Source organism: Mixophyes fleayi, chromosome 1 (assembly GCF_038048845.1).
Source record: "Mixophyes fleayi isolate aMixFle1 chromosome 1, aMixFle1.hap1, whole genome shotgun sequence".
In the NCBI taxonomy this organism is placed as follows: Eukaryota; Metazoa; Chordata; class Amphibia; order Anura; family Limnodynastidae; genus Mixophyes; species Mixophyes fleayi.
In genome coordinates this window covers 57,288,737-57,309,450 of record NC_134402.1, presented here as the reverse complement: position 1 = coordinate 57,309,450, position 20,714 = coordinate 57,288,737, and the positions used below count along the sequence as shown (strand labels likewise).

General features: G+C 45.0%; 1 protein-coding gene across 4 annotated transcripts in view; it reads right to left on the bottom strand.

The window, feature by feature from the left end:
- Positions 1–20,714, bottom strand: part of KLHL5 (kelch like family member 5) — an 88,201-nt gene that overhangs the window by 18,478 nt on the left and 49,009 nt on the right. For 3 of the 4 annotated variants that reach the window (XM_075194787.1, XM_075194788.1, XM_075194786.1), the window contains exons 2-4: positions 6,794–6,976; positions 5,809–5,945; positions 1,202–1,398 (exon numbers count right to left, since the gene is read on the bottom strand). In XM_075194787.1, coding sequence (XP_075050888.1) covers positions 1,202–1,398; positions 5,809–5,945; positions 6,794–6,976 — 517 coding nt within the window. Of the gene's footprint in view, positions 1–1,201; positions 1,399–5,808; positions 5,946–6,793; positions 6,977–8,389; positions 8,412–20,714 lie in introns of those variants that run through there. The other variant, XM_075194789.1, reaches the window with a different exon arrangement.

Here is a 20,714-nt window from a genome sequence, read left to right as displayed (position 1 = left end):
TATATTGGTGAATAATTAAAACAATTACATTAGCATCTATAATTATCAAGCGTTTTCAAAATTGCTTTCCATAAAATGTGATCTTTCCAGAAGCAGGTATAAATAAATAAGGCTGGACACACATTATGGGCCCCAATGTAACAGGAGCAATGCTGCAGTTATTTCATAATATTCATTATTGCTAAAAATCAATTTCTGTTCATCAATCAGCCAAACAACAACATAAAAGGGTGATGCATTTTCTATGTGTTTTATTCTCATTTAATATGAACTATATAAATATCACCTATATAAAAGGTGCATCAGAGTACAATAAGGAAACATGAAAAAAAAACAACATTTTAATTTCAGAAGAGTCAGAATGCACATACGCAGCACATTTCAGGAAACATAAGTTTAAAATGTGATTTTGAAAATGAGAAATATTGAATGTGATGATAGAAAGAAACAACTAGTCCAAATCTGCCTATTTGAATGTTTGTTTTTTTTGCTTGTTTTAAAAGGTTATGGAATATATTGTTCAGAGTCACCAGAGGGAATTCAATTCCAGGCGAAGACCCGTCGGAACCTCGCGTGATGAAACTCCACGGGATATTCCGTTACTAAAACATTTCTTATTTTTGCTCACGGATACTAAAATACCCGCAAATAGCCGCATGCAGGGTTCCTATAGGACCTCACACTGAATTGAAATCGCTCCCACAGTATCCAAACAAAAAAAAAACAAAAAAAAACAAAACAGAAACTAGGAAGAAGTAAGTAAAAAATAAAATTAAAAAAAATCCTACTGTCAATTCCTAAGGGTTTTGAGACTGGTGGGTAAATGTATCAAGCTGAGAGTTTTCCGGTGGGTTTGAAAATCTAATCAGATTCTAGTTATCATTTATTTAGTACATTCTACAAAATGACAGCTAGAATCTGAATCTAGGTTGCTATAGGCAACATCTCCACTTTTCAAACTCGCTGGAAAATTCTTGATACATTTACCCCTGGGACTTGGAGAAACCAAATGGAAATTCAGATGTCTCTGTATAGAACAAAGTTATCTCTTCCAGGAGAAAAAAAAAAAGGAAATATGATTTTATCACATAGGCTGCTGCTTATATTAAATATGCAAATTAGGTTCAGATGCAGTTCGGTATTACACAGAATATGCTGTAAAATGATTCAGTATTCTGCCAAGATATAGAGAAATACTCACCATTGTGTAATTGTGGGCCACTTTGTGTAAATCAGTACATCCTTGTGCATCAGCAAAAGAGCGAATGCCCAGGCAGTTGGAGGGGTGAAGCTGTTTCATTAGGAATTTACAGCAAGCTTCTACGACCAGAGGCAGCTGCAGAAGGCAGGCAGTGGACAGGAGACTTTCAATGTTCTCTTCTTTTAACTCCAAGCGACCTGCAGAGAGATTAGTAAAGCTCTTAGGATTGTTAGAACTGTTTTTTTCTATATAACATAAGATAATACTGAATGTTCTTATTATAGTTTATGTAAGCAGTGAGAATTGTGCATGCCTAAAATAGTTAATAATAAAGGACAACGACGCACGATGACATAGATAAGTTTACATTACCATGTCAAACATCTTAAATGACCACTAAAACTACAAAATTTAATTTTTAAAATATTTTAAAGATGAAGGTGAACTAACCAGCTTTAACCCAATATTCCACTGCAGCTTTCCTATCCCCACATCTTTAGGACAGTCATAGTGTGATCTCATGCAAGTTAAAAACACTGAGAGTCTGAGTCATTAAGGAGAGCAAAGCATAAAAAAAGAAGTAACTTTACACCTGGGCAAAACCATGTTGCATTGGAGGGGGATGTAAATTTAAGATGTGGGGACAGATTTATAGTTAGGGTAGGGCACGTCTTAGATAAACTTTAAATTAAAGTGTAAAAATAAATCTATCAAGTATTTGTGTGCTAGATGAAAAAACAGCCAGTATTTAACTTTTGTGCAAAATAATAATAAATTTGCACCCTTTGCATTGTAACAAGGTTTGTACCGGGGAACATTTACTCCTCCTTCTAGCTTACTCTTCTTACTGACTCAGGCCCTGAGACTGCAGTTATTTGACCTGCTGTGACACCACCTGTCCTTATATCTAAATCTACCAATCCACACAGTGCATTTCTACAAAACAAGTTGAATGTCCCTCAGTCACTGCCTGCTCAGTTAGATAAGCACCTCCTTCCTGACATGTCAGCATGCTCAGAGTGGTGAACATATATAGACACATAAACAGAATTTAGTTCAGGTGTATTTCAGTAATTATTTCACAGCCTTTTAAACATATTCATATAAAAAGGTCACTCATCATCATCATCATCATCATTTATTTATATAGCGCCAACATATTCCGTAGCGCTTTACAATTGGGGACAAACATAGTAAACTAATAAACAAACTGGGTAAAACATACAAAGAGGTGAGAAGGTTCTGCTCGCAAGCTTACAGTCACTCTACTTGTTCTTTAGTTTATGACATATTATAGCCAATGATGCACATACAGGTATGAATTTAACAAGCTGGGTCTTCATTTTGAATCAACTTTGACTATAATGACCCTTTAAGTCCAATATCACTTGGTGTCTGGTTTATACTAGTTAAATATTATTCAGACTTCTGCACCAGGACACAAGAGACTAAATTATCTGGATCACTAAACAGCAGCTCAAACTATGACTTAATGGACTCAGAAAAGCAGGGTACAACACATTTCAAGTAACATACAACAAAAACAAAATAGAATATATGTGAGAAGAAGTGGAATTCTTTTTAACCCATTTATTATGCATAGGGCAAAAAAAGGCAAAAAAGGGCAAAAAGGGATACTACAACCGAAAATTAAATGCAAGCAACAGACAGACAGTAAAAGCTCCTGGGAGAACAAGGTGCATCAAAAATATTCAAAATCAAGGCATGTACTCCAGTGTCTCATAGACCCATTTTATAATGCTCCACTTTGCACATAGACTACTTCCTGCATGAAAGCCTATCTTCAGTGTCCAAAAATAAATATACACCGATCAGCCACAACATCAAAACCACCTGCATAATATGGTGTAGGTCCCCCATGTACCACCAAAATAGCTCTAACACGTTGATGCATGGACTCTGCAAGACCTCCGAACAGGGCCCTCTTAAGAACATCTTGGGCCCCCGGGCACACCAGTGCACTGGGGCCCCTATATATATATATAAAAAAAAAAAAAAAGATTATATATATATGGGCCCTGCAGCCCAGGGGGGCCCGTCAGTATTTTCTTTTTTTTTCCAAGTATTTTTTTTTTTTTGCTGCCTCCGACGGGCCCCCCTGGGCTGCAGGGCCCCCGGGCACCTGCCCATTGTGCCCAATGGGAAAGACGGCCCTGCCTCCGAAGGGGACTTGTGGTATCTGGCACAAAGACGTTAGCAGCAGATGCTATAAGTGGTGAGGTGGGGCCTCCATGGGTCTGGCCTGTTTATCCAGCACATCCCACAGATGCTCGTTCACAATGAGATCTGGGGAATTTGGAGGCCAAGTCAACACCTTGAACTCTTTGTCATGTTCCTCAAACCATTCCTGAACAATTTTTGCAGTGTGGCAGGGTGCATTATACTGCTGACAGAGGTCACTACCATCAGGGAATACCACTGCCATGAAGGGGTGCCAAGGTTTTCCAGCAGAACATTGCCCAGAGCATCACACTGCCTCCACCAGCTTGCCTTCTTCCCATAGTGCATCCTGGTGTCATCTCTTCCTCAAGTAATCGGCGTACACGCACCTGGCCGTCCACTTGATGTAATAGGAAACGTATTTCATCAGACTAGGCCATCTTCTTCCATTGCTCCATGGTCCAGTTCTGGCGCTCACATGCTCATTGTAGGCGCTTTCGGTGGTGGACAGGGTCAGCATGGGCACTCTGACCAGGCTGCGGCTACGCAGCAAGTTCTTCTGTGGGACTGGCCCAGACAGGCTAGCCTTCGTTCCCCACGAGCATCAATGAGCCTTGGGCGCCCATGACTCTGACGCCGGTTGTCCTGCCTGGGATCACATTTGGTAGGTACGAACCACTGTATCCCGGGAACAGTCCCACAAGACCTGCCGTTTTGAAGATGCTCTGACCCAGTCATCTAGCCAACACAATTTGGTCCTTGTCAAGCTCGCTCAGATCCTTACTCTTCACCCTTCTTCCTGCTTCTAACACATCAAGAACTGACTGTTCACTTGCTGCCTTGACAGATACTATTGTAACGAGATAATCAATGTTATTCACTTCACTTATCAGTGGTTTTAATGCCATGGCTCCTCAGTGTATGTTGGGTTATTTTACAAGGTACAAAAGAATGGGGGTGATTCCATAGTGCATTAACTAAATTTGTATTCATAAAATCATGTATAACATACCAGAGATCTTCAGATTGCAGGCATAACACATAAAAACAGGAATACTTCTACTGAGCAGTTCAGAGTGGACCTCACAGAACGTAATCCTCATCCAGACCCTCTACGTTTATTGTCTTACAAGACTTCGTCAGAAGAAGCCCCTGTTTTTATGTGCTATGCCCGCAATCTGAAGATCTCTGGTACGTGCATAGCTTATATATGATTTTATGAATAAAAATGTTGTTAATGCACTATTGAGGCGCCCCTGTTCTTTTGTACCTTCTAGAATCTGAATTTGCTTGTGGAGATTGGGTTAGAAGGGGGAAGACGCGCGGACTAATATCTACTGGTGCGAGAGAAGCTGTGAGAAGAGTTAAAGGATCACGGACACTGCACAATACTGTTTTTATATTTTTAATGAGGTTTGCCTGATATCAGGTTTTTCACATATTTATCTTTTTTATGATTTATGTTTTTTTTATTTATTGAATTTTTTTTAACATAAATCACTATTGGTATTTACCATCTTCCTTTGTTTTTTGCCTTTAAACTGCTATAATGAGTTAGGATTCTGGATTACCATGGTAACCACAGTCACATGGTACATGACATAGTGAGCAGAGAGGCTTTGTAAAGCCACTCTGAGCTCTGTCTGCATTATGACATCAGCCCCCATTTTTCCCCCTTCCCTATAATACCATTATAAAATGTTATCAACAAAAGATACTTTCAATATGTTTATACAAAGTTTCTAAATTGTATTTTATTTTGTATTCACTTTACATTTGTACATGCTGGGCATGTTATTGCATTTGCATCCTGAAATAAAAAATATTGTTTTTTTGTTTTTTTAAAAAAAATCCTTAGGCAGCCTTCTATTCTATGGGCAGTAGGACGACTCTGAGCACAAAGTAAAAACATTTTTCCAACATTAAACACCTATATTTACCACGTAGGACATCTAGGTACATACCTTGGACATAACACTATAATAGTTTAGGGTGCAGCATAAAAACAGTTTTGTTATTTAATTGAATTAACTTTTTATTTCCATTGTTGCTTCTTGGCCATCGCCAACCTCTGTTTCTACCTATTGATCAAGAATTTAGTGCACAAACACCTACAATGCCTTTGGGCAACTTTAAATGCAACCCTGTTGGCTAGTTATGTGTCTATTTTTAGGAGAGAGCGGCAAAACAGGTTCATAAGTAATTGGTGTTTGCCTTTAACTGTAAGTCTGGTAGCGGGGCTTATTTTATTATTTAACATTTTTATTTGGTTGACCCCACATCCACTGACATTGCAGAGACTTCTCGTGATGATACTGTATAAAAACGTAATGTCCGCTCTGCACAGCTTAGTATTGTGCCAAAATATTCCCTGATCAAATAATGTTCACGTCTCATGTACACCAGAACAAATATATATATATTACCTGTGTAAGAATACTGAACTAAGGCCCAAAGTGCGTTGGGTTCTACACCCTCCATTTTGACTTCCTCCTGCTTAGCTTCTCTCACATCGCTGGTGAACATTGCCGCAAAGTAGTCGGATACCGAGGACAGAACCAACCTGAAAGACAAGATAAAGATTTCATCTGTTTATTGAGTAATTCAATAGCATGTACTGACAAATGTATTTTCCTAAAAAATGGCTATTTTTTCACTTAAGTTTCATTGGTTCGAAAGTCCCATTAAAAGGTGGAAAAGGGTCTGACAGAGGCTTTACATCATAAACACCAGTAAATTCGAAAAGTGTGTAGACTTTTTGTATCTACTGCATGTATAAATAATATAATTGAATAGACATGTTTAGTGATATCAGCAATAACAATAATATATTCAGCACAATATCTATCTGTCTCAGTCCACGGTTGACTTTCTGAGAAGCAGTTAAGGGGGTGGAACATCTCTATCTGGCATTACTAATGGAGAAGGTATAGAAAAAGGTACAGAAGAGCAGTACATAGAAGCTAAACCCTGTCCACAGCAACAGATAATCCAATAATCCAAATCATAAATGAATGAACGACTGACTTGTACTCATATGGAACAATATAAAGCAATATACTTGAATTGTACATAAAACAATGCCAGTTATTGTCTGAAGAACACACACATAAAATAAAAACAAATCGGGACACAATTTGTTCAGGTCATAAATCAGTCCGTGAAAAATGTTAGGTCCATAAAGATGCAGTAACAGTTATAAGAATCTGTTCCCGCTAAACCAAGTTCCGATGCAGTAGAATTCTGGGACAACGTCCATTCCATTTGAAAAGATTTCCAATTGCAAAACCCGTTAATACCCAAAATGTCTATTAAAAGGATAAGTGAAGGCCATTCAGTATAGATGATATTTACAATGCTCTGGGAACAGGTTATTACTTTCTCACAATGCAATGTGACAGTGTGATTCACCTGTGAGCGGGAATCCTACGATCGCCAGCGATCAGGACGACATCACAAAGCTGCTTGTGCCGAAGGTAGTTCTCCATCTTCTTGAACGTCTGCTCGGCATGGTTAAGGGACTGGAAGAACTCATCAGGGGCACATGACTCCATTGTATGGCAGGAAGATAAGGTTTGGCTGCTGTTCGAGGTCCTGGAGGCAAAATAACCCAAAACATGCTTTTACAGACAAGAGTCTTAACTGGAATTACAATAAAGCTATATTTAGACAGTTGGTTTAACTGGGGCCTGAATAACTCACGAGTAGTAGTATAAAGACTCATATTTTATTTATTACTGTGGAATGTCTACGAAGTAGCTTCATATTTTTTTTTATCTGGCATAAAAACAAGAGATAAGCATTCCATGGAAGCATTTGGCAGGATGAAACAGAAATTGATAATACATATTTAATGGAGATGCGTGCACAATGCCAGAAACATGAACATCGCCTGCCTCTTAGTTCTCTAAAAAGTGCCTCTTTTATGTCTGTCACATAGCATGTGTAGAAAAAAGCATATGTATATTTCTTATAGACAAGTCGCCACATTTATTAGTCTGAATTGCCCCACAGAAGTTTGGTCACCCCTGGAATCCCCACCATTATTAGAAGTGATCTGCAGAAAGTCCACATTTCACAGCAGACCGAAGTCAGACTGAACCGGTCCGGGGTATTTAGTCTGCTAGGATGGAGTGATGTGGCACATGATTCAATGGCTACAGCTCCTGTGTCTCAGTTGCTACAATCCTCACCACAGTCCTGGCAGTTATTAAGCTGGGTACACACTACAGGTTTTTCATTCAAATATCATGCTGATTACACTATAAATGGTCGCTTGGTAAGACATTGCGTGTACGCTCCCACAATCATGGTGTTTCATACCAAAGCACATCATATGGTCTGATGATTTTACAACCTACTTAAGAACGATCAATGATGGAACGATGTCGGGCAAACGTGGAACTGTGTATGCACTCACGTCCAGCAGTGTAGGCAGATCTCTATAGAGTGTGCAGAGTCACAATCTTTTCAGCAGAAGAGCACAGACCTGAAGGTGAATCGTGTACACAAGATTCTGCATGCTCATCTGGACTTTCAGTTGTGGGTAAAATCAATTCAGAAATCACATCTGCAGTAATTTTTTGTAGTATGTACCCAGCTTTATCCACAGGTCTCAAACTGCACATTTCAGATAGGGGGGTTCAGGGAAAAGGTTGTAAGTGAATCCCCACCAAAATGTACAAGTGTTTCTTTTGTGCAATGTGACAGAGCTGACCGACAGCTGCTTAATACTGTTGTATGGAGTATCCACCCAACTGTGCAAGAGCAGAGCTGAAGAGAACGGACAGACAAACATCAATAGGTTTTGAGGACACAGCTTTTGTGAATAGATGGGATGTATACATCTACTTATGTGGGCCACAATAAACTGTGTCCTGTTATTTTTTTACAGTAGTGCAGTGGATTCCAAACTTTTTCAGTTCAAGACACCCTTAGGGCCTCCATAATATTTTCAAGGCACCCCTAAGCCAAAATAATTACCAAGTAGTCCCCTGACTTGCTTACCACTGGCCCTGGCCAAGGCACCCCTGTGAGATCACCAAGGCACCCCAGGGATCCTAGGCACACAGTTTGGGAACCACTGCAGTAGTGGGTAAAAAAATTGTTGCTATTGATCGTTCTGAATGGGATACAAAACACAAATGAGAAAATAGGTAAAAAGCAAAAGTAAACCAAACATGCCCCCCGACAATATATGGTTGTTTAAATGTCACTAAAAACAGAATATGTGTGAGGAGATCTCTATAGAGAAGTTAATAAATGGGATAATGCATTTCCTTCCTTAAATTAGATGGATATTGCAAGTCATAGTTCTGACATCATATAAAAGTAGAGGTTATAAGCCTACTGTAAAAGTTACAGTACAGGTGCATTTCTTTATAATACACAAGCTTTCTTACTGAACACTGAAGTAAAGTGATGACATCAGCACGCACACATTATAAACAAGGATATCAGAACTCGCTGGTTACATGATTATCTTCACTACTAACCAGGGAGTTAAGCAGAGCTTGAACTATATACAAAGTGCAGAACATGGGAGAACTCAAGATAGTAGTTAGACCAAACAGAGTCCCATCAGCTAGAATCTACTTATCAAAGTGTGAGGGGAAGATTTATCAAATCTTCTAAAAAAAATTGTTAGAGATAAATAATTGTATGAAGGAGGTAAATTAATAATTTCTGTACATTACGACCAGTTGCGATGCAAATCGTATACAACATAACTTTTACTATAAAATTAAAGTGTTTCATATATCTTATAATCTTTTCATATAATATATATTGTGGTGAATAACGTGCTAAAATAATGTTTCCAACATCCGCATTATATCGTGTTTGGTATCACTCTTCTTACAATTTAATGAGAACGCTTCTGGTGCTATTTATGTATGACTAATATAATTATACAACCAAATAGCCGGCACTCAAGGATCACTAAGAACCAGTTTAAACGAGTCTAGAGGCGGGAATCTGAAGTAAGGACAACTAGCATTCCTGAGAACAATGACCAGAGAAATCCACCATGTCAAGTATCAGAGAGTGCAAGACCTTTCAACCAATGAATGAAGACTTTACAATCTATAACTGTGTGTAACTGTGATGTCATTACATGTACAACCAGGTCCGGCGCTTCACATGAAAATGTATAACGATTATTTTTTGGTATTGTATTTTTTTTTTTTTTTTTGTATTTATGTATTCTCCCCAGTCCCTCTCATCTATTTCCCTGTGCCACCTTCTATCCTGTCCCTCTCATCTACCCCCCTGTGCCACCTTCTCCCTGTCCCTCTCATCTACCCCCCCCCCTTGTGCCACCTTCTCCCCTGTCCCTCTCTTCTACCCAATTGTGCCACCTTCTCCCCTGTCCCTCCTCTACCCAACTGTGCCACCTTCTCCCCTGTCCCTCTCATCTACCCCCCGTGCCACCTTCTCCCCTGTCCCTCTCATCTACCCCCCCCCGTGCCACCTTCTCCCCTGTCCCTCTCATCTACCCCCCGCTGTGCCACCTTCTCCCTTGTCCCTCTCATCTACCCCCCCGTGCCACCTTATCCCTCTCATCTACCCCCCTGGCCCACCTTCTCCCCTGTCCCTCATCTACCCCCCGTGCCACCTTCTCCCCTGTCCCTCTCATATACCCCCCTCCTGTGCCACCTTCTCCCCTGTCCCTCTCATCTACCACCCCCCTTGTGCCACCTTCTTCCCTGTCCCTCTCATCTACCCCCCCGTGCCACCTTATCCCTCTCATCTACCCCCCCGGCCCACCTTCTCCCCTGTCCCTCATCTACCCCCCGTGCCACCTTCTCCCCTGTCCCTCTCATATACCCCCCTCCTGTGCCACCTTCTCCCCTGCCCCTCTCATATACCCCCCACCTGTGCCACCTTCTTCCCTGTCCCTCTCATATACCCCCCTCCTGTGCCACCTTCTTCCCTGTCCCTCTCATCTACCACCCCCCTTGTGCCACCTTCTTCCCTGTCCATCTCATCTACCCTCCCGTGCCACCTTCTCCCCTGTCCCTCTCGTCTGCCCCGTGACACCTTCCTTCCCTGTCCCTCATCTACCACCCTCCCTTGTGCCACCTTCTTCCCTGTCCCTCTCATCTGCCCCCCCCTGTGCCATCTTCTCCCCTGACATTCTCATCTACCCCCCTGCACCATCTTCTCCCTATTCCTCTTACCTGTCATCCTGCAGCCCACTTCCAGCATTGGGTTTATATGTGTTTAAAAATCCAAATTTATATAGTGTATGTCGTGTAATCTACAGGAAATAGAAAATTCGTCATTTTCATATTCATAAGCTATGATTTATATTTTTCTCCACATAGTTAGCTTCTATTACTGTGCAAAAAATACAGGTGTAGCCGAGGGCTCTTATATTGCAGTGAGAGAAATTTGTATAGGTTACACCTCTATTTTTAAGGCTAACAGCTACACAGCAATACAAAAGAATGATGTAGCTAAAAATAGAAGGGCTAGCTTAAATTACAATATATATTATTATGTCAGCAAGTCATTTTAAATAAACTACAGCTGTAACTGCAGTAACTTGGCATCGGGCAGAAGTGGAGCTTGGACTGAAGGCATCAGTGCATCTGGACTGCAGCCTTGCCAACCAGGAGAAGGTAAGAGCTATATTTTTTACACTCCACCTTGAACCGATTACTGACAAATTTATTTATATATTGTTTGTTTTAGACCGCCAGAGTATGGGGGGAGATTGGTTGAAACTTTGCCTAGGGTGCCTAGAGACCTTGCACCGGCCCTGTGTACAACTGTACTGTGTATAAATGTAAGCTCTGGTTCTTGGAGACCAGAGCATTCTGATTGAAGCTTGAGTTGGTGCCAACTGTCGTACGCATATGTTTACCAAAGTTTGCGTCTTTATGCTTTGCTAATAAAACCTTTTGTGCTTTGGAACCACAGCGATCACATCACAAAATTTTTATTGGTCACGATAGTACGGACACAACAAAAGAAAAGGAGGAGGTGTTGCTCATAGCTACCAATCAGATTGTGGCTATCATTTCCATAGTACATTCTACAAAATGATAGCTAGAATCTGGTTGGTTGTTATGGGAAACATCTCTTTTCCTTTTTCGAAGGTTTGATACATCCTCCCACTAATCTCATTTCTAGCTTTTAATGTATTTAATATCCTCCATTATTCAGTGAAATACAAATATATTTCTCAGCATACCGTATTGTATCATTATTCTAGTGAGCAATGGTATAAATGACCATAGATTTAGGACACAGAGTGAATAGCAGCATATACACCGTACAGAGAATAAGTAAACAGGTACACAAACAGTGATATAAACAAATTCTAGTTAATAAATACATTTCATACAGTGTATTAGGGTAAGACAATCTAAGTAAAAGGAAGAGACATGCTAGAGCTGTAAAACAATCACAAAGGAAGGAGGAGAAGAGTTTTTAACCTTCTCCATGAAAGGATGAACTGATGACTGAGGTGAGTTAAGGGCAACATAAATGGGTCTGTACAGATGATTTGTGTTAGGGGATCTCCTCTGTTTTCAAGCCCTCCGGCACATACTGAGAAGGTAAAGCCGCCCTCTTAGACATATTAGCCTTTGTACTGACAGCCACAGCCTCTGAGTGGATATGAGAGTCTGGACATTAAAAGTTACATTTCAACAATCTTTTCTTAGCTCAACAACGCTGCCATATCATTTGCTCTGTTTACTACATTAATGATAACCCATAAACTACAACAAGGAAAACCAACATACATACGGCAGAGAAGGGAGGAACAAGTAAACCTGCGAATACAATACAGCGTTATGGAGTGATTTTATATTTAACATAACTATTTTGTGCCTCAAACCTGCCCCCTCCCCACACACATACCAAAATAAAAATTCTACAATTAAACCATTCCTAGGAGGTTCAAAATAGCTGTCCTCAGTCACAACTTCAGAAAGTCTGCAGACAAACCATATTTGGTGATAAAGAAATCTCTTCCTCATACATTGTGAGTAATTAAATCACTTTGTTGCCATTATTGTCCCAGAATCATTGTCATGGATAAGAACGATACAAAACACAAAACTTACAGACTGACTGACATTCATTTTCCAAGTGAAAATCTAACAGCTGGAACTACTGGAATGTCAGGTCAATTCAATATATTCACACAGACCTGAATATAGTTTGTTTTTTAAACAGGACCAGTTTGTTGTCCTCCAAACTGTGGAGCAAGATCTTCTCTTTTAGTTTCTAAGTCTGATTTTTAATTCTATCTAGTTACATTTCAGCCGCCATATTTGTTGCCTTGGGACAACCAATACGGACTTCACACATTCAATAGTCTTAGATGTGGCTTCACATAGAGGAGATGATGCAAGTCGGCATTTTCGCGATCATGTCTTTAGTGTACTTGGCCTGCATATGCATGCCCCATCCCTACCCCATCCCACCTATCCAGACGCGGGCGGGAGTAAGAGCCAGAATCACGCAATTCTACACTGGAGCATACGTGTGTGCCCACTATCTGGGCATGCATAGAGAGATCTCATGCAAGATTTTCTACTGGTGTAAGTCCCACTCTGCATCAGAGAGTGCACAAGAATCTCCTGTATGAAATCTGTCATGTTCATAATCTCTGAAGGAGAAAAAAAAAAAAAAAGGTAAATTTTAGTTTTATGGTTCTTGTCTAAACCAGCGGTTCCCAAAAAGTGTGCGCCGCGGCTCTGCAACAAGGGTGCCCCGGCCAGGGCTGCATGTCCAAGAGAAGAAAAAAAAAAGTATTTACCAATCCAGCGGCACTGGATCACCCATAGCAAAAGCCGCAAAACGGGCGCAGAGAAGCGAGAGCAAAAGCCACGACACGGGCGCAGAGAAGCGAGAGCAAAAGCCACGACACGGGTGCAGAGAAGTGAGAGCAAAAGCCGAGACACGGGCGCAGAGAAGGAAGAACAAAAGCTGCGACACGGAACAAAGAAGCGAGAGCAAAAGCCGCGACACGGGCGCAGAGAAGCGAGAGCAAAAGCCACGACATGGGCGCAGAGAAGCGAGAGCAAAAGCCACGACACGGGTGCAGAGAAGCGAGAGCAAAAGCCACAACACGGGTGCAGAGAAGCGAGAGCAAAAGCCGAGACACGGGCGCAGAGAAGAAAAAACAAAAGCTGCGACACGGAACAAAGAAGCGAGAGCAAAAGCCGCGACACGGGCGCAGAGAAGCGAGAGCAAAAGCCACGACACGGGTGCAGAGAAGCGAGAGCAAAAGCCGAGACACGGGCGCAGAGAAGGAAAAACAAAAGCCGCGACACGGAACAAAGAAGCGAGAGCAAACGCCACGACACGGAACAGAGAAGCAAGAACAAAAGCCGCGACACGGCACAGAGAAGCGAGAACAAAAGCCGTGACATGGGCGCAGAGAAGCGAGAGCAAAAGCTACGACACGGGTGCAGAGAAGCGAGAGCAAAAGCCGAGACACGGGCGCAGAGAAGGAAAAACAAAAGCCGCGACACGGAACAAAGAAGCAAGAGCAAAAGCCGCGACACAGGCGCAGAGAAGCGAGAGCAAAAGCCGTGACACAGGTGCAGAGAAGCGAGAACAAAAGCCGCGACACAGGTGCAAAGAAGCGAGAACAAAAGCCGTGACACGGGCGCAGAGAAGCGAGAGCAAAAGCCGCGACACGGGTGCAGAGAAGCGAGAGCAAAAGCCGCGACACGGGTGCAGAGAAGCGAGAGCAAAAGCCACGACACGGGTGCAGAGAAGCGAGAGCAAAAGCCGCGACACAGGTGCAGAGAAGCGAGAACAAAAGCCGCGACACGGAACAAAGAAGCGAGAGCAAACGCCGCGACACGGAACAGAGAAGCGAGAACAAAAGCCGCGACACGGAACAGAGAAGCGAGAACAAAAGCCGCGACACGGCGCAGAGAAGCGAGAACAAAAGCCGTGACATGGGCGCAGAGAAGCGAGAGCAAAAGCCACGACACGGGTGCAGAGAAGCGAGAGCAAAAGCCGAGACACGGGCGCAGAGAAGGAAAAACAAAAGCTGCGACACGGAACAAAGAAGCGAGAGCAAAAGCCGCGACACGGGCGCAGAGAAGCGAGAGCAAAAGCCACGACACGGGTGCAGAGAAGCGAGAGCAAAAGCCGAGACACGGGCGCAGAGAAGGAAAAACAAAAGCCGCGACACGGAACAAAGAAGCGAGAGCAAAAGCCGCGACACGGGCGCAGAGAAGCGAGAGCAAAAGCCGCGACACAGGTGCAGAGAAGCGAGAACAAAAGCTGCGACACGGAACAAAGAAGCGAGAGCAAAAGCCGCGACACGGAACAGAGAAGCGAGAACAAAAGCTGCGACACGGCGCAGAGAAGCGAGAACAAAAGCCGCGACACGGGACAAAGAAGCAAGAGCAAAAGCCGCGACACGGGCGCAGAGAAGCGATAGCAAAAGCCGCGACACAGGTGCAGAGAAGCGAGAACAAAAGCCGCGACAAGGAACAAAGAAGCGAGAGCAAAAGCCGCGACACGGAACAGAGAAGCGAGAACAAAAGCCGCGACACGGAACAGAGAAGCGAGAACAAAAGCCGCGACACGGAACAGAGAAGCGAGAACAAAAGCCGCGACACGGCGCAGAGAAGCGAGAACAAAAGCCGTGACATGGGCGCAGAGAAGCGAGAGCAAAAGCCACGACACGGGTGCAGAGAAGCGAGAGCAAAAGCCGAGACACGGGTGCAGAGAAGGAAAAACAAAAGCTGCGACACGGAAGAAAGAAGCGAGAGCAAAAGCCGCGACACGGGCGCAGAGAAGCGAGAGCAAAAGCCACGACACGGGTGCAGAGAAGCGAGAGCAAAAGCCGAGACACGGGCGCAGAGAAGGAAAAACAAAAGCCGCGACATGGAACAAAGAAGCGAGAGCAAAAGCCGCGACACGGGCGCAGAGAAGCGAGAGCAAAAGCCGCGACACAGGTGCAGAGAAGCGAGAGCAAAAGCCGCGACACAGGTGCAGAGAAGCGAGAACAAAAGCCGCGACACGGAACAAAGAAGCGAGAGCAAAAGCCGCGACACGGAACAGAGAAGCGAGAACAAAAGCTGCGACACGGCGCAGAGAAGCGAGAACAAAAGCCGCGACACGGGACAAAGAAGCGAGAGCAAAAGCCGCGACACGGGCGCAGAGAAGCAAGAGCAAAAGCCGCGACACAGGTGCAGAGAAGCGAGAACAAAAGCCGCGACACAGGTGCAGAGAAGCGAGAACAAAAGCCGCGACACGGAACAAAGAAGCGAGAGCAAAAGCCGCGACACGGAACAGAGAAGCGAGAACAAAAGCCGCGACACGGCGCAGAGAAGCGAGAACAAAAGCCGCGACACGGGACAAAGAAGCGAGAGCAAAAGCCGCGACACAGAACAGAGAAGCGAGAACAAAAGCCGCGACACGGCGCAGAGAAGCGAGAACAAAAGCCGCGACACGGGACAAAGAAGCGAGAGCAAAAGCCGCGACACAGAACAGAGAAGCGAGAACAAAAGCCGCGACACGGCGCAGAGAAGCGAGAACAAAAGCCGCGACACGGCGCAGAGAAGCGAGAACAAAAGACGCGACACGGCGCAGAGAAGCGAGAACAAAAGCCGCGACACGGGACAAAGAAGCGAGAGCAAAAGCCACGACACAGAACAGAGAAGCGAGAACAAAAGCCGCGACACGGCGCAGAGAAGCGAGAACAAAAGCCGCGACACGGCGCAGAGAAGCGAGAACAAAAGCCGCGACACGGCGCAGAGAAGCGAGAACAAAAGCCGCGACACGGGCGCAGAGAAGCGAGAGCAAAAGCCGCGACATGGCGCAGAGAAGCGAGAACAAAAGCCGCGACACGGCGCAGAGAAGCGAGAACAAAAGCCGCCACACGGGACAAAGAAGCGAGAGCAAAAGCCGCGACACAGAACAGAGAAGCGAGAACAAAAGCCGCGACACGGCGCAGAGAAGCGAGAACAAAAGCCGCGACACGGCGCAGAGAAGCGAGAACAAAAGCCGCGACACGGCGCAGAGAAGCGAGAACAAAAGCCGCGACACGGGACAAAGAAGCGAGAGCAAAAGCCGCGACACAGAACAGAGAAGCGAGAACAAAAGCCGCGACACGGCGCAGAGAAGCGAGAACAAAAGCCGCGACACGGGACAAAGAAGCGAGAGCAAAAGCCGCGACACAGAACAGAGAAGCGAGAACAAAAGCCGCGACACGGCGCAGAGAAGCGAGAACAAAAGCCGCGACACGGCGCAGAGAAGCGAGAACAAAAGCCGCGACACAGAACAGAGAAGCGAGAACAAAAGCCGCGACACGGCGCAGAGAAGCGAGAACAAAAGCCGCGACACGGCGCAGAGAAGCGAGAACAAAAGCCGCGACACGGCGCAGAGAAGCGAGAACAAAAGACGCGACACAGAACAGAGAAGCGAGAACAAAAGCCGCGACACGGCGCAGAGAAGCAAGAGCAAAAGCCGCGACACAGGTGCAGAGAAGCGAGAACAAAAGCCGCGACACGGAACAAAGAAGCGAGAGCAAAAGCCGCGACACGGAACAGAGAAGCGAGAACAAAAGCCGCGACACGGCGCAGAGAAGCGAGAACAAAAGCCGCGACACGGGACAAAGAAGCGAGAGCAAAAGCCGCGACACAGAACAGAGAAGCGAGAACAAAAGCCGCGACACGGCGCAGAGAAGCGAGAACAAAAGCCGCGACACGGGACAAAGAAGCGAGAGCAAAAGCCGCGACACAGAACAGAGAAGCGAGAACAAAAGCCGCGACACGGCGCAGAGAAGCGAGAACAAAAGCCGCGACACGGCGCAGAGAAGCGAGAACAAAAGACGCGACACGGCGCAGAGAAGCGAGAACAAAAGCCGCGTCACGGGACAAAGAAGCGAGAGCAAAAGCCACGACACAGAACAGAGAAGCGAGAACAAAAGCCGCGACACGGCGCAGAGAAGCGAGAACAAAAGCCGCGACACGGCGCAGAGAAGCGAGAACAAAAGCCGGGACACGGCGCAGAGAAGCGAGAACAAAAGCCGCGACACGGGCGCAGAGAAGCGAGAGCAAAAGCCGCGACACGGCGCAGAGAAGCGAGAACAAAAGCCGCGATACGGCGCAGAGAAGCGAGAACAAAAGCCGCCACACGGGACAAAGAAGCGAGAGCAAAAGCCGCGACACAGAACAGAGAAGCGAGAACAAAAGCCGCGACACGGCGCAGAGAAGCGAGAACAAAAGCCGCGACACGGCGCAGAGAAGCGAGAACAAAAGCCGCGACACGGGACAAAGAAGCGAGAGCAAAAGCCGCGACACAGAACAGAGAAGCGAGAACAAAAGCCGCGACACGGCGCAGAGAAGCGAGAACAAAAGCCGCGACACGGGACAAAGAAGCGAGAGCAAAAGCCGCAACACAGAACAGAGAAGCGAGAACAAAAGCCGCGACACGGCGCAGAGAAGCGAGAACAAAAGCCGCGACACGGCGCAGAGAAGCGAGAACAAAAGACGCGACACGGCGCAGAGAAGCGAGAACAAAAGCCGCGACACGGGACAAAGAAGCGAGAGCAAAAGCCACGACACAGAACAGAGAAGCGAGAACAAAAGCCGCGACACGGCGCAGAGAAGCGAGAACAAAAGCCGCGACACGGGACAAAGAAGCGAGAGCAAAAGCCGCGACACAGAACAGAGAAGCGAGAACAAAAGCCGCGACACGGCGCAGAGAAGCGAGAACAAAAGCCGCGACACGGGACAAAGAAGCGAGAGCAAAAGCCGCGACACGGAACAGAGAAGTGAGAACAAAAGCCGCGACACGGCGCAGAGAAGCGAGAACAAAAGCCGCGACACGGGACAAAGAAGCGAGAACAAAAGCCGCGACACGGGCGCAGAGAAGCGAGAGCAAAAGCCGCGACACGGAACAAAGAAGCGAGAGCAAAAGCCACGACACGGAACAGAGAAGCGAGAACAAAAGCCGCGACACGGCGCAGAGAAGCAAGAACAAAAGCCGCGACACGGGACAAAGAAGCGAGAGCAAAAGCCGCGACACAGAACAGAGAAGCGAGAACAAAAGCCACGACACGGCGCAGAGAAGCGAGAACAAAAGCCGCCACACGGGACAAAGAAGCGAGAGCAAAAGCCGCGACACAGAACAGAGAAGCGAGAACAAAAGCCGCAACACGGCGCAGAGAAGCGAGAACAAAAGCCGCGACACGGCGCAGAGAAGCGAGAACAAAAGCAGCGACACGGCGCAGAGAAGCGAGAACAAAAGCAGCGACACGGTGCAGAGAAGCGAGAACAAAAGCCGCGACACGGAACAGAAAATGAAAAAAAGAAGACGTGTTTTTCCATGCTTCTTTAGCGTCCCGTGGCATTGAACTGTCACCATCATTAAACCTTGCCTGCCAAGTTAGTGTTACATAGCTAAGGTAATATGAAATTAAACAAAAATTAAGCAAAATTTGGTCTTCTGTGATATTTTAAGCATTAAGAAGGTTAATGTACATGTCAAATGCATGTTGCAAAACTGGTGCAAAATAAACACACGTTTTAAAGTCTAAAAGTTTCATTTATATCCCAGCAAGCTATGGCCAGAAAGGCACCGCACAGAAAAAGAAATATATATGGAATTTTTCCCATAAACCCCATTTACAAGACTTTTACCTACACGACTCCAAGGTTCCAGTAGAGACTCCTTGGAATAGCTTTCTTATCAAAATGTGCCAAGACAAACTTTGATCCGCAATTCTCTCTCAAAGCTTTAGGACAGCGGTTCTCAAAGTGTGCGCGGCGTCTCCCTGGGGTGCTGTGCTGTCACAGGGGTGCCGCTGCCAGGGCCGCTTGTCCAGAAAACAAAATAACTTACCTCTCCAGCGGCACCAGATCATCCTCCTCCCTCCTCACCGTTCTCTTCTCACTGACTGTCGGGCGTGACGTCATCACCTCCGGCAGTGTCAGTGAGGAGCAGCAGCAGAGAGGAGCAACAAAAAATTAAGACAGCATAAACGAGGAAAGAAGGTAAGTAAAGGAACGGGGGACACAGAGTGTGAGAGCTGGTGACACGGGGGGACACAGAGTGTGACATGGTGAAGGGGCGCACGTTGATATTGTGAAGGGGCGCACGGTGATATTGTGAAGGGGCGCACGGTGATATTGTGAAGGGGCGCACGGTGATATTGTGAAGGGGCACAGGGTGAAGGGGCGCATGTGATATAATGAAGGGGTACATTGTGAAGGGGCGTTGTGTGATTTGGTGAAGAGGCACAATGTGATATGGTGAAGTGGCTCAGTGTGATGTGAAGGGGCACATTGTGATACTATGAAGAGGTGCATTGTGAAAGGGCGCAGTGTGATATGGTGAAGGGGCGCACGGTGATATTGTGAAGGGGCGCACGGTGATATTGTGAAGGGGCGCACGGTGATATTGTGAAGGGACGCACGTTGATATTGTGAAGGGGCGCATGGTGATATTGTGAAGGGGCACAGGGTGATATTGTGAAGGGGCGCACGGTGATATTGTGAAGGGGCACAGGGTGAAGGGGCGCATGTGATATAATGAAGGGGTACATTGTGAAGGGGCATTGTGTGATATGGTGAAGAGGCACAATGTGATATGGTGAAGTGGCTCAGTGTGATGTGAAGGGGCACATTGTGATACTATGAAGAGGTGCATTGTGAAGGGGCGCAGTGTGATATGATGAAGGGGTCTATATGCTTCTTACGTTATTTTGACCCAACTACTTAAAAATCTACCTGGTAATTATTTTGGCTTAGGGGAGCCTTGGAAAAATTATGGAGACCCTAAGGGTGCTTCCAACAGAGAAAGTTTAAGAACCACTGGTCTAAACTGAAAAGATTAAATAAAGCACTGTTTTGCTCCTCATTAGTAAATTTCCTGGTGGCCAAGAGACTACATATATCATTGTTTCCTAAAACAAGCCGATCAATCCAGCGAAGCATTTCACATGTAGAAGAGGAAACATTTCAAAGTGACGTTTCTTATCTAAGAATTGTTGATTAGACCAAATAAGAAGAGATAAAATGTAACTTCCCCTTATATTTGATTTCTAGATGTAAATTGGTCACATTGTCTAGATTAAAAAAGTAAAAACCATTATCTGCTCCACCTCATTATTGGCTGCAAAACTGATCAAACATCTGTTACTGCTTGCTTAAATTATAACTCCCATATGGCATACAGTGAATTAACATTTTGGTGGATGCTTAGAAAAATGTAATATTTTTCTATTTTACAGGACTCTAAATCCGCCTATGTGTGAAATGTAGAATGCAGATTTATTTGCACCCTATCATCAAGCACGCTGAATACTACAACATTTTTTAAATATCATTTAAGTTTTTTT